The following is a 13,945-nucleotide window of genomic DNA, read 5'->3' on the forward strand; positions in this document are numbered from 1 at the left end:
TAAGCACAAGTGAAATGGCAGAATATTAAAACTGAGCGACAGACAACTGTGCAAACCAGAAGATTAACTGATGTGTCCAGAACCTAGTTTTTTACCTTAAGAGCTATTGTATGGACAGCTGAACACCAATAAGCAATACTATCAACAACAGTAGACAGCTGAGAACCTAATGATGTAAATGGTTACACCTTCACCTCTGCACCAAACGTGGAGTATTTTCAGGGAATTACAAGCCTGCAGCTTGCCTTCTACATGGTAAAGCTACAGCCTTCCATTAGGTAGAAATGCTCGTGAAGCTTGAAGTACCCACTCCATAACTATTTTAATGACACAGATTTCTTCAGTCTTAAATTTATTAATTCAGCTGACAACAGTGTAGTAATTAGAAAAAAGTTCTTCTCCTTGCTTGATGTCTCTGAGAGTGACAAGCACAATGCACCGCAGGTGGCTGTGAAAAAAGAAAAGCAAAACATGTGAATGATTGTATTTCCCTTTGATTTTTTTTTTTTTTAACTCTCCATGGCAAGGAGCTAAAACAATGTCTCTGGATTACTTCTGGGAGTAATATTGTCCTGGGTTCAGCTGTAAGTTAGTTCTTTCCTACCCAGCAGCTGGCACAGTGCTGTGTTTTGGCTTTAGTCTGAAAACAATGCTGGTAACACACTGATGTTTTAGTTGTTGCTAAATAATGTTTACTCTGTTCAAGGACTTTTTCAGTCTCATGCTCTGCCAGTGAGGAGAGGCACAAGAAGCTGGGAGGAAGCAGACACAGGAGATCTGACCCAAACTGGCCAAAGGGGTGTTCCATTCCACAGCACGTCATGCCCAGTATAGAAACTGGGGGGAGTCACCCAGAAGGGCAGATCACTGCTGGGTATCGGTGGGTGGTGAGCAATTGTACTGCGCATCATTTGGGTTTATTGTTTCTTTTTCCTTTCACCTTTTAGTCTTACATTCTCTCCCCTTGTTGTTTCCCTTGTCATTAGTTTTATTATTATTAGTAGCAGCAGTAGTTTTATATTATACTTTAGTTATTGGACTGTTCTTATCTCAACACGTGGGAGTTACATTCTTCCGATTCTCCTTCCCATCCCACCCGGGAGTAGGGGAAAAAGAGGCAGTGAGTGAGCGGCTGCGTGGTGCTGAGTTACTGGCTGGGCTTAAACCATGACACATGTGCATAACACAGGCCAGGGAGCCTGGAAAAACAACACTGAAATACAGATAGCAAGTATAAGCAAACCAATATAATTACGAAAAATAAAATAAAAAGCACAGCCTCTGTGGGTATGCAAATAACTTTTCCACTCACAAAATTATTCAGAAATGAAAAGAACTAATTAGTCAAGACAAAGACACAGAAGCTACAGCAAGGTTCACGGAGCAGAAATCATTCCTCTAGGCACACCTACAGGTGATAGTTGGCTAAACCCACTCTCTGCAGTTCACACGCTGATCTACATCAGAGACCTGCGGTGACTGACAGCAACAGGCGAATTCTCCACAAATCCTGAGCTCAAATCAGTGGCTGGCAAACAGTTTTCTTACAGAGAGATTTAGGAACCCACCCCCAAGTTCTTAAGTAAATGACAATGCCCTAAAGCTGAGTATCTATCCCAGGAAGGAGAGCACATTCTTCTGATGCCAAGGAATGTGAAAGTGAAGAACAGCACCAACCCACACAGCCCCCACTACTAAGAAATACAGTGTGAGGCCATTTTGGAATAAATCAAACCACAAAAAGGTAAATAAGTACTAAGGACTCTTTTACAAGACAGGAAAAGATTTAGAAACCAGATTACCTATGTTATCAGCACTGTAAATATCAGCATCAAAACAAGCAGCTAGAAGCAGTGGGATCTTCCATCTAGTAGCTGTACACTGGGAGAACTGGTGACTGAAAGACTGTATTTTCTTGGACAGATTCCAAGGAAGAGAGCAAAATTTTCCCTTCCTGAAATGGTCCCGTAGCTTAGCTCTGCTCACTGTGCTTTCACATTTCAAGCATAGCATTCAAGACTTTCTGAAAGTTCAGTCTTAGTTTCTTTTATTAGCATTTATTTATTTATCTGCAGATTATGAGTGTCTAACCTTGCCTCAACAAAGTTAAGTTTAATCAGAAAAGCCAGTTTTCCAATATGCACTGTAAGTTTCTCCAAGCAAATGTCAAGAGTTTTAAAATAGCTCCAGAATTACATGAAAATCTAGATAAACTGCTTTAAAATCCTTATACATCCTCTAGATGCAATTTCTTTTTTGTATTAAATTCAGCACCAACATTACAACTTACTTTCTCATAGCTTCAAAGTTATTGACTACATCCCAGTACAGGACACTCAGACATACTGTCTCTCCTTGCTGTCCATGCTGCTCCTTGTACATATTCATCTAATTGTTGCTTTTCCTACATTTCCAAACAAAAATCTGAGAAAGATTTCTATGTGTTTTAATTTCTAAAAGAGGTGGATTTTCAGGTGACAATGAGGATGTTGTAATTGTGCAGTGTAACTACAAGCCACATGCCTTTATACTGCAGAGTATTTCACTTGCCTCAATACAAATTAATTTTAGGAGGTTTTTTTGCAAATTAATCTGCTTATTTCTCACATAATAAAGATTGGAAAACAGGAGAGTAAGAAGCCTACATCTCAACTACCTCAGAAGGGCTTTGACTGGTCAAGGGCTGCTAACTGCATTTGAAATACATACTCAAAAACCTCGGTGGTGTGATACAAGCAAAATATAACTACTGCCTTATTGGATTCGGAAGAGTCACACTACAGTGTAACCACTGCTTGTAAAAACAAGTCTTCAAAGCTATTCTGATCTCATTTATAAAGACATGGAAACAGAAACGAAAAGAAATAGTCTTGTAAATCACTTAAAATTAGTCTACTCAAAGAACTAGATTTCTTCATACAGGTGCACACTTTCATGTAACTCATCTTCATACGGAATAACATTATTCTCCAACCAAGTTTGTCTTTCTCACACATGCAGTATGCTTTGTATCATACAGATCTATGAGTTCTTTGATTCACTGCTAACCTCTCTATGTCGTGGCTGTAGATGACGTTTGGAAGATACTGTTTCAGTTCTACTGGAAAATATGCTGGCACATCAAACTCCTGGTAACACACGTTGGCTGCTTTTTCTAGCAACAAGAAAAAAAGAAAAGTCTTTGTGATACTGAGAAAATCTTACACAGGGTTTAAAGATGTGTAAAAACACCAAATGTAGTGCTGCAAAAGTACATTTTCTTGATGAAACGAGATGTTTCATCAAGCCTGAAAACCATGTCTCTGTTGGGAGCTACTACACTCCTCTGACATCCTGCTTTGAACTGACACAAGATATACACAACCAACTATAGGAGCTTTAATTCATCCTTACTGCATTCAACAGGATTACCTGTATATGTAGGCATATGAAGGGGCACAACTTGCATAGGACCAGCGGTAGCTCTCTGCATTGCTAAATGTTAATACATAACATTTGCTTTTATAGGTGAAAAAAAATCTTAACAATTCCTGGTAGCAGAACATGTCTTAAATACAGCCAGAGATAAAGTCACCATCTGTCCAGCAGGAAAAAGAGAGTTTTCTTTACATGGACATTGGGCCTCGGAGAAACGGTTTGATGGCACGGCCTTTGTTTCCATACCAGTTTCCTAGTGTACCTCATTTGCTACTCCAGCAACCCTTCTGGATGCAGCCTGGAAGCAGGGTATTTTTAGTGTAGTGCAGGCTCTGAAAGCCATCTAGAAGCAGAAGGTATGGTAGTTCAACCTTCTGTATCACAACCATTCCCATGAGTTCTTTATTCTCCCAGACCTTAAAGCCCAACACATACTGCATGAGATAGAATAAGTAAAGAGCTTCCTCCTTCACGCCCAACAGCTAGATCATACCAAGAGTTTCCTAGATTTTGAACATAAATGTAAGGAAGCCTAAAAGAAGTTTTATAGTTTAAACTGAGCAGTGACAGAATCTTACTGTACATGTAAGTGTATGGTTTTCTCATGAAACCTGCTGGAGACATACTGGAGAACTTGATCTGCAACTCCGTGTGCTGCCTCAGCTATGCTGTCCTCTGCCAGGTATCCTTTCCCACCATCTCACATTTTGGGATGTGTGCCTTTAATTCTACATACCAGGAGGGAGACTGGGGGAGTCGGTAAGAAAAGCACAAGGATATTTGAAGCGTTGCTGCACTGAAGGATTCTAACACCTAGCTGTCACAAAAGGCCTCAAAAACTCTTTATCCATTAAGTGTTTATCTTTAAACAGCTCTATTGTCCCCCAAGATAATCATCTGATTCTCTGTGTCACCTCCAAAATAATTTATACCCATAAACACAAACTCAAGGCTGGAAAATTTACCTGGTAACTTACCATGTGAGCAGTTGTTGACATACTGTCCCACCGCGAGTGGGTTCTGTGGGGCAGCTGTGAGCCAGCTCTCATCGCTCATCTGAAACGGGCCAAGTTGGTCTCTTCTGCAGCAAGACCTGTAATGACCAACAGCTTTAACAGGAACCACAGCTCCTTCACTTAACTTAAGGGTAATCTGTACTTCCTCCTGCAGAAATGGCCACCGTCACTAAGCAAAGCCACGGCTGTCCAACCCACCTGGGAGACAGGACAGCACCGGGGGGGTGTGTGTGTGCACGGATCAGTACCTCGCTGATACTTTTAAAGTACATTTAAACCTCCCACTACTGTGTGGTGTCTTTCAGACTTTGTCGGAAGAACCAGTACAAAAGTACCACGTACAGTTCCAGAAATCAGCATCAAACGTTGCCATTTCAGAAGTGTCAACGCATCTCATCCACCTCTAAAGATGTGAAGGATCTTTACAGTATCAACTTCAAACTCATTCCTGGAATTAAAATCTGATACCTAAAAATAGGTATCACTATTCAAATTAGGAATTATTTTAGATCATTTTTCTTGTTATTGTTTTCTTTTCATGTCATATTTGAACACAAATTGCTACCAATTATATTTCCAGGTAAGCTGAAACCTCCAGCCTAGCTGTGCCAGGGGAATTCGGACCAGACATTAGGAAAAGGTTCTTCACTGAGACGTGGTTGGTCACTGAACAGGCTCCCCAGGGAAGTGGTCACAGCACCAACACTATCAGAGTTCAAGGAGTGTCTGGATGATGCTCTTGGTCATATGGTTTAATTTTAGGCAGTCCGGCAAGGAGCAGCAAGTTGGACTCGATGGTCCCTATGGGCCCCTTCCAATGTGAGATAATAATGATTATCATTATTGTAAGACTTACTGATCTCTTCCTAAGCGCTGCTCACCTGTGGACTGGAGCCAGAGTTACCAGAGTCACCTTTGTGGCATTACCAAGTGCATATAGAGGCCTTTCAGGTTTGGTTTTTTTTCATACACTAAGGATATTTGAACAGCTCAGAAGCATTTAAAAACTTTTATGCTACATCCTGCTCCTATTAAAACTATTTTGTTTACAGGGAACAGTTTCTGTACATCAAAACACCTCTCACTGGCATTACAGATGAAGACACAAGTAGTACATAAAGGATCCCATCCAGCAGATCTTACTCTTGTGCACATAGATAGAAGATACTCAAATGTAACTCGATTTAGCATAAAAAAAAAGGGAACTGAGACTATTAGTGCCACTGTTTGAAATCAGTTGAGTGGCAATGGCCCATTCCTTTTGACTCCTTACCTGTACACTGATCTTGATAGTCCTTTATCATTCCCATCAATAAGGACACCATCTATGCACCTAAAAATAAAGGGATTGCCAAGGGACTGGAAAAAGATGGGCTCATGCTTTCTGTATACCGTACCTGTTGCAAGACAGATATGGTTATTTCAGAAGAAAGTAAGTTAATTGTCAGAATGGGCTTATGATATTATCCAGTCCCATCCATACAGAAACTCAATGGAGACAACAGGGATAGAACTCCTCTCTCAATTAATAACATTAACACTTGTTAACCTACAAGCTTTTAGACACATTTTGTGGGATGCAAAAACATGCCAACACTACATGAACTGAGATATTCCAAAAAGAAAAGCCACTGAAGGAAATCATGAAAGAGAAGGCCTTTGTCCAGAATCGATGAGAGAGGTCGCTAAAGCATCACAGCCAACTGACCTGCTTTGTAGAGGAAAACATGAAGTGAAGTTTGTTTAGGAAAGCGCAGCTGAAGACATTAAGCTGTATTGTTACTCCTGTGTCAGGGCTCTTCGAGAAGCACACACACAGACAGTGAAGCACCTGAAACACTCCCCTCCACCACCCAGACTGAAGAGTTTGTTTGGAACAGGAGAGGGAAATGAATGCCAAACTGAGAACAGACAGGTTATTTCAGCAGAGCATTTCCCAAATCTACGGACAGGATTTAACCTGCCCTGGGTTCCAAGCACAGAGAAGTGACTGCAGACTAGCTTGCAAGTTTTCATGACATTGCAGTCCTATATCTCTCACACACACCCACTACATCTTCTGCAACCCTCTGCAGAAACCCTTCACTGCTATCTCACAAGGAGGCGGGTGAAGGCCTTGCCAGCAGGCTGCACTTGCTGCCAAACAAGCAGGAGAGCGCTGACCTGCTCTCTCCACAGGGTCCCTTCCCCAGCCAGCAACCCTGCAGCTCCCTTCGTGCCCCTGAAAAAGGCAGGCATGGCAACAGCTCATCCTCTGTGTTGCTAGATAAGCCACTACTGGGGACTCAATGAATCTACTCTCACATTTAGCATGTGCCTGAAATCTGAAGCAAGCTGCAAGGTGGCAGGCTCATTCCCTGACTGTCATTTGGCCATTGGTCAGTTTACTAGTCAGTGGTAATGGCCACGCTCCTGCTTTGCCACGGCAAAAACATGTTCCACTGCCCAGTGCTTCAACTGGTCTTGACTGGCAATGCTGCAGAAGCGAGGGACCACATGCAGGGGACAATTCTGTTGACAGATGAGAAGGAAACAAACCCAAAGCACTTCAGCAGAGCTGTCCTAGCTTGGTCATCCTGACAGAATTACAATTTTTTTTAAATGTAAGCAAATACAGGTCCAAGAAATGAGGAAAAGGAAAAGAGAAATGCCAGTTTTCCAAATATGCTTTATGGGAGAGTTCTGCTAAATAAAGGTTTTACTTTCATTCTCCAATTTGCGTTTTTGTGCTTTGAAAAAGTTCATAGTCATATCTGCTGATCTGTGTGGGTATCTCAAAACCTCATTCTCAGATCCTTATTCAACAGAAGCCCTCAAGAATTAAACGGTATCATTCATCTACTTGAAACTGCTCCCCTGCATCTGTGTTTCAAGAACATGGAACAACTTTTCTAGCAGCTGAAAAATCAGACTTTGAGTACTGAAAGTTTTTGGGTTTTTGTTTTGGTTGGTTTTGTAGTTTTTTTTTAATAAACAAAATTATCCCCCCTCCATATTGCTTAGCTCATTTGCAAAAGACCTCGTCAGCTTATACAGGTATATTCTCATTCACTGTAACTTGTGATTTAGTTAAGGGATGACAGAAATTAAACTCGTGAAATAAAAATTTGTGTAGCACTTTGGCATTCTATAATTAGATAGTTAGAAATCACATCTAACCCAACCAGAAATAGGAACACTGCATTACCAGGATACATAGATACAACCGTTCCCTTTGGTACAAAACCTTTGGTAACAAAGACTCCAGTTCCAGCAGACACCAGGGAACTTCGGTCCCGACTAACCATGAACCCTAGTGTATTAAACAGAACTTCCTCTGGACTAAACACATGTTGACTCTGACGATCACATGAATGTACTTTTGACAGCTTCTGCTCCGCAGTCAGTAACTCCAGGTATTTATATTTGATTTCTGGAAGAAAGGCCAAAATAGGTGCTTGTCTACTGAAGTCATTTATGAACAGAGCTTTAAATATTTTCAGTAGTGTTTCAAAGACATCTTCATCAGAAATAATTTTGTCTTGGGAGCTTTCGGGAACATATCGGAGGGTCCTGTAAGAGGGAGAAAAAAAAAAAGTATTTTAAAGTTACATTTATCCTAAATAAAATATAGAAGAGCAATTTCACAGCAGCAGCTTATACGCACTGTTGTTTTAAACAACCCAAAACTCAAAAACATGTTCTTTCATGCCCAGCCTACTATACAATCATCATCTGTGTATTTACAGCAAGGCAAGTAGGTTAAACTGAGTTCTTAATGACAGGCATACCAAAAAGAAAATATATGTGATTACCAAAGTTTATGTACGGCTCATTACACTTTAAATGAGGCGAGGACAAACATTATGCTGACTAGGAGGGCTGTGATTTATACTACATGTAACAATGGCGCAGACATTTAACTTCAATCACTACTTTCACATCTAAAAAGAGAACACACAAAACACACACACACACCCCCCTCGAAAAAAACCCCTATCTACCTAGTTTCAACGTTAAATACCACTTCAAAATATCCCAGTATTAGAATTTTAGGCAAAAACACATTAAAAAGCTCCTACACAAAACACACACACACACACACACACACACACACACACAACCCCCACCCACCCCCACCCACACACCCCCCCACACCCCCACCCCAATCTACCTACTTTTAACGTTAAATACCACTCTGAAGTACCCCAGTGTTAGAGTTCAGGCCGGTGAAATGACACACACGGCGGCACCACTCGCAGAACCCCCGGTGAAAAGCACCAGGCGCTGCACACCCGGTCGCTCCCGAGACCGGGGAGCGGGGTCGCGGCCACGGCAGCTCCTCGCACCCTGAGGGAAGCTCTCACCCTGCTCCAGGCCGAAATACCCTGCGGGAAACCCACCACCACCGGCTGCCGCCACCTCACGCCGCCGGCGGGCAGAAAGGACGGCGGGGCGGGCCTCCCCGCTGCCCGGCAGCGCTCAGGACCTTCCCCTTCGCCTCACCTGCGCTTGCGGCGGAGGTTGAGGGCCAGCCAGGGCACGAAGCGGTACTTGTAGGCGTCCCAGCGCCGCCGCAGCGCTCGCAGCATGGCAGCGGCCGAGCGGCGCCGCCACCCTCACCTCCGCTCCTCCCCGGCCGCCATGACCGCCGACCCCCCTTCAGCCGCGCCCGCGCAAACGGCCCAACCAATCACCGCGCCGGACGGGCGGTGCCGTCTGCGCGTACGGAGCTGCCATTGGTCGGTTGGGGGCCCGCGGGGCTCGGGGGAGCCGGGGCAAGCCCCGGGGCCGGCGGGCGCTCGTCGGCCTGAGGGGTGCGATAGCAGCGTTGGTAGTTACGCGTTAAAAGAGGGTTGCGTTGGATTAGAGGTAAGGAAGGACTTCTCCACTGAGAGGGAGGTGAGGCGCTGGCACAGAAGAGGAGCCAAGCGGTGATACACTGCAAACTGAAGTGATTGAGGGAACGGCGTAGTCGCTGCCTCAGCATGCTGCCCTGCCATCTGCGGGGCGCCCTCGGTAATAACAGGGAAGAAAAGTCAGGATTCACAACTTGTGGATTCCAGCAGCTGCGTGCCACGGTGAGAAAACACGCACCTTTGCCACCGTATGCGCATAGTGTGGCTCTTAAAAAGCCTTTCACATTCGTGATTCAGCTCAGCAAGGAAGACTAAGCAGCGAGAGAAACGTTAGTAGGGAAATGCAGTGTCCCGGGAGAGGGCAGTCAGGTCAGAGCAGCCACACATACGAGTTGACGAGGAAATACATGATCCTCGTGACAACCCGACACGTTCTGGAAGCACTCATTAGCTTTCAACAGGAGCTTGTGAAGTTGAAACGCTGCCAGGCTTCAACCTGCAACCGTCACTGAATGTAATGTTACTCCCACCAGAGAAACCAAAGCGGGCATAGTTTACTACTCGCCTGCAGAAGAACTGAACATGCCCTTTACAAATGAAGACATGTGTTTCTATAAGTAGGTGTCTTTGACATTTACAGCTGACGGCTGGGGACAGCGGTCTCCGCCATCCCTTGTTCCTAAAAAGGATACGGCAACACTAATTACTACACAGTACTGTAAGGTTCAGTTCTGTAGTAAATCAAATAAAGGAAGATAAATTGAGTCTAGTGTATCTTTTATTTAATCCTTGTTATACATTTTTCTTGATATTTCAGTTAGCACGTTTTTCTGATTTTAAAAATCAGGTATTATAACTGAAGATTTCTGTTGCCAATTTCTGCTGGTGAATTGACACATTCATCTCTAGTTGGAGATAAGTAAGGGAGACTGTAAAAGAGGATGATTGTAAAATGGTTTGGTTTAGAAGGACCTTAAAGCTCATCCAGTCCAACCCCCCTGCCGGGCAAAGACACCTTCCACTTAGACCAGGTTGCTCTGAGCCCTGTCCAACCTGGCCTTGAACACTGCCAGGGATGGAGCATGCCCACTTCTTTGGGCAACCTGTGCCAGCACCTCACCACCCTCAGGAACTAGGAAGAATTTCTTCCTAATGTCTAATCTCAATCTCCCATTTTAAAGGCATTCCCCCATTGTCTTGTCACTTCTTGTAAAAAGCCCCTCTCCAGATTTCCAGGCTGAACAACCCCAGGTCTCAGTCTGTCTCCATAGGAGAGCTGCTCCAGCCCTCTGAGCATGACCACAGCCTCCTCTGGACTCACTCCAACAGGTTCATGCCCCTCTCGCATTGTGGGCCCGCGAGCTGAACACAGTACTGCAGGTGGGATCTCACGAGATGTAGAATTTAGTCCTCACAAAAAAGGCTACAGAACACTGGATTTGCAACTATAAAAATACTTTAAAAATATAAATCATAAGAAAGACAAGCAACTGAAATGAGCTCTAGCTTTGCAATATGTATTCAGACAGCCTGAATAAGGAAAGGCTTAAGTTTGCTACTTAAATCACAAGCAACAGAATCATTTCACTGAAAACATGAAATAGCAGATTAACCTCCTGGATACACCTCAGTGGCTTCAGAACTGATCTAACCAAATCAGCTTGCTCAACTTGGTAATTAATAGCTACATTTGCGGTAATGCAAAATTTAGGCATTTCGTGTTTTATATAAGGAATAAGCAAGTGAGGTTCATAAACAGTGTTTCGTAAGAGAAATTCCTACATTTATTATCAACATTAAAAAAATTAGTGTTTGTTCCTGCCCTTTATTCAAGCATTCTTTATTGATAAAACTAAAATGTATCTATATCAGCCAATAATCATTCATATGTGTTATATAATACTAGAAACTAAGTCTTGAGATATTGAGTATTGTGTATGAAATTGTGTTTAAACAGTTAAGTGTACCAGAAATTTTACTCGCATCAGTAAACTGAAGGTGTTTACAATAAGCAAAGGACAAGATTTGTTCAAAAGCTTTTATTTACTATAAAGACAGAAACCACCAAAATACATACAAATTATACTATATAAAATTGGTTCAATGGGGTAAAAACTTTTAATTAAAATATCTTGATATATTTAAAATAACAAAGGATACAATGAAGCCAAATTTCTTAACCCAGAGATTTCTGTAAAATTTGCTTGCACAGTAAGGTGCTAATAGAAGTTAGCCCTTAAGCCCTGGAAGTCTTAGGAATCAGTCACATAGCAAATATAATTTCATTGTGAAAGTGAACTTTGGTAGAAGAAACTCTATAGGACACCTGAGGTAGTAGAAACTGGAATAAACAGCAGTAGACGTTATTTACAACTTAAGTACCAAATAACATTAAGAACACGAAAAAATAATTACACAATACAATTTTCAGTCCAGCTTTGATCCAAAGAAAATAAGAATATTACATCACATCTGCATTTTAAAAACACCACAATTACCAGCAAGCCAAGGGAAATGCAAACAAACTCAAACAAATGCATTTGGACACCTAGACGCAGTTTGAGTTTGAAATGTGGTAGGCATGGTGATCTACAAAGTAATACTGATTAGCTGAGGTTCATCAGTTTATACAGTTTACGTTTCTGTCAGAAACAGTATTAATCTGACAACTGATCTTCCAGTACATGAATTGGCAAGAGTGCATCCTTTAAAGCTTGCACATAAGAAAGACTTGGAAACAATCTTATTAGAATGAGAAATTCTAAAGTGGTCAAAAAAACAAAAAAGTCAAGTACAAAACAGAGCTACCAAACTTCACATTTCGATATTATCTTTTTAACTCTTCGAAGTCCACCAATCTTCCAAAACAAAGGAATGTAAAATTTCCAAAAGAAACACATTCACGACTAATGACACCGCTTTTTCTTTATTAGTATGAGCACTATCATTTCTGTAAACTTATCTTAAAGATGTTTTACTTCCAATTTGTGTTGTACATTTTTAAGGTACTATAGCTTATTTAGTTTGTCCTGAGTCTTTGAAATAACCAATTCTATTTCAGTCCAACAATCCAACTGGCTTCTGAAGAGTTAGAAGACAAACAGTATTTTTCTCCAAATGGATTAAACACAATCAGTATTTGATTTAAAAAGATCCCCTTTAAAAAAAGCAAAAGAAAAGCTGCCATTTTCCTTCAGAATTACATGCATCAGAATCTAAAAACCTGCCTTTAAAATAATTTTAAAAATCTGTTTTTAAAAAAACACCTGCTAAAACCCACAAGTTTTGCACTAGAGGTGAAGCTTTACTTCACATTTTACTTTATCTTGCTTTTCAAGTCCAAGTTTGTTTCTTGTTAAAATAAATACCTTTCTTGTGGTAATATTTTTAACATTTCAAATTAAATTATCTCTAATGGCTACAGTAAATAGATGATGTACGGCAGAAGGAAAACAGCAGGTAAAACTTGTTATCAGTAGAGAATGTGACCTCAGCTTTGTTATACAAAGAATGAGATTTGCTCATAGTTTGCACCTGCTCCCACTGAAGTACAGGATAAAGCCTCCCATAAACTTTAATGGGAACTGGGTTTAGAGCCTTTGACATGAAACTTCTCTACATGATTTGCCAGAAGAAGCTGCTATATAAAAAGGCTCAGCAACTTTTAGCATGATTCAGACTAAATTGTTTATTTAAATAACCTTTACTATCAGAGCCTTCAACACTACCTTGTTGAAGGTGGTATTTTATTTTATTCCAGATTTCCAGCAAATCTGTTTTTAAAACTCTTGTGTCACAACGATGTTCCATGACACAGCTTGCATCTTTTTCTAAAGACTATTTTAAAATATCCCCTTTATCTCAAAGTTAAAAATACAATGAAAACAAACTAATTTCAAAAGAAATTACATGGCTAGCAGTAAATGCACAGTGAACCATAACTGCCTGATCGTACTTTAAGGAAGGCAAAATGTTTTTCTTTTTAAAGTATCCATCAATGTTTGGATTTGTTACTCGGAAAACTTCGTGTAATTGAAAGGGACAAACACAGAACTTCCTTTGAACCAGTTCCGAAAACTGACTAATTGCAGAACCCCCTGCTTACATCTACATGATGTAAAATAGAACAGTGATTGCTATATTAAAATAGATCTTGAGCCCCTCAGCTGCTAATACCGCTGAAAAAGTGCTCCAAATAAAATAAAAATCACTTATCTGCTAAATAATCATGCAGATTTAAGGAAGAATGCTTTTGTGTTCACAAAGAGCCAGATGTTTGAAAAAGGCACAGTTTACAAATCTCTGCACAAGTTGTAAAACATTGCATACTGAGCTTAGGTAAAGATCTCGATTTGTCAATCACATACTTAGATAGGGTCCTCCACTGGCCTTAAGTCCTTGACGTATCTATTATTAAAGGCAGCAGAGTAATACAATTTGCTGTGCTTAACTGCACTGTGAGACAGTTATTGTATATACAGTAGCATCTTCTTCAGTATATCAGCCTTGTACGTAAGAAGCTACCATGTAGTACGGAAGACTGGGTGTTTCAGCAGCTCCCTTGATGGGGGTCTGTCCTGAGGTTGAAGTTCTAAACACCGAAGAGTCACATCTTTCAAGCCAGGAGACAGATGCGTAGGGATTGATGGAGCCGTAGTTGCACTAGCAATCTGA

At 41.4% G+C, this 13,945-nt stretch overlaps 2 protein-coding genes across 6 annotated transcripts in view; both read right to left on the bottom strand.

Annotated features, from left to right (window-relative positions):
- Positions 1-303: 303 nt before the first annotated feature.
- SETD9 (SET domain containing 9) lies at positions 304-9,082 on the bottom strand. 4 transcript variants are annotated; one of them, XM_030512740.1, is made up of 6 exons: positions 8,919-9,082; positions 7,621-7,985; positions 5,707-5,830; positions 4,395-4,510; positions 3,049-3,154; positions 304-448 (listed from the first exon to the last, which is right to left on the bottom strand). In XM_030512740.1, the coding sequence occupies exons 1-6, from the start codon at positions 9,002-9,004 to the stop codon at positions 361-363; spliced, it is 885 nt and encodes a 294-aa protein (XP_030368600.1). In that variant the 5' UTR covers positions 9,005-9,082; the 3' UTR covers positions 304-360. The 4 variants fall into 4 exon arrangements, with proteins under 4 accessions (XP_030368600.1, XP_030368601.1, XP_030368603.1 ...); XM_030512741.1 differs by having other exon boundaries at positions 7,660-7,985; positions 8,919-9,067; XM_030512743.1 differs by lacking the exon at positions 8,919-9,082 and adding an exon at positions 8,780-8,852.
- Positions 9,083-11,295: 2,213 nt separating this feature from the next.
- The window catches only part of MAP3K1 (mitogen-activated protein kinase kinase kinase 1), a 58,210-nt gene continuing 55,560 nt past the window's right edge, over positions 11,296-13,945 (bottom strand). For both annotated transcript variants that reach the window (XM_030512739.1, XM_030512738.1), the window contains exon 20: positions 11,296-13,941. In XM_030512739.1, coding sequence (XP_030368599.1) covers positions 13,792-13,941 — 150 coding nt within the window. In that variant the 3' untranslated portion in view covers positions 11,296-13,791. The remainder of the gene's footprint in view (positions 13,942-13,945) is intronic.

This window comes from Strigops habroptila, chromosome Z, assembly GCF_004027225.2.
Source record: "Strigops habroptila isolate Jane chromosome Z, bStrHab1.2.pri, whole genome shotgun sequence".
Classification (NCBI taxonomy): Eukaryota; Metazoa; Chordata; class Aves; order Psittaciformes; family Psittacidae; genus Strigops; species Strigops habroptila.

What these genes read in the sequence shown, in the direction of transcription:
- SETD9 (XM_030512740.1), bottom strand. Translation starts at nt 9,004, where the DNA reads ATGCTGCGAGCGCTGCGGCGGCGCTGGGACGCCTACAAGTACCGCTTC. An exon ending in AACCTCCGCCGCAAGCGCAG is followed by an intron (nt 7,986 to 8,918) that starts GTGAGGCGAAGG and finishes TCCCTCTTACAG; the next exon opens with GACCCTCCGATATGTTCCCG. An exon ending in TGTCAACAACTGCTCACATG is followed by an intron (nt 3,155 to 4,394) that starts GTAAGTTACCAG and finishes TCTTGTTGCTAG; the next exon opens with AAAAAGCAGCCAACGTGTGT.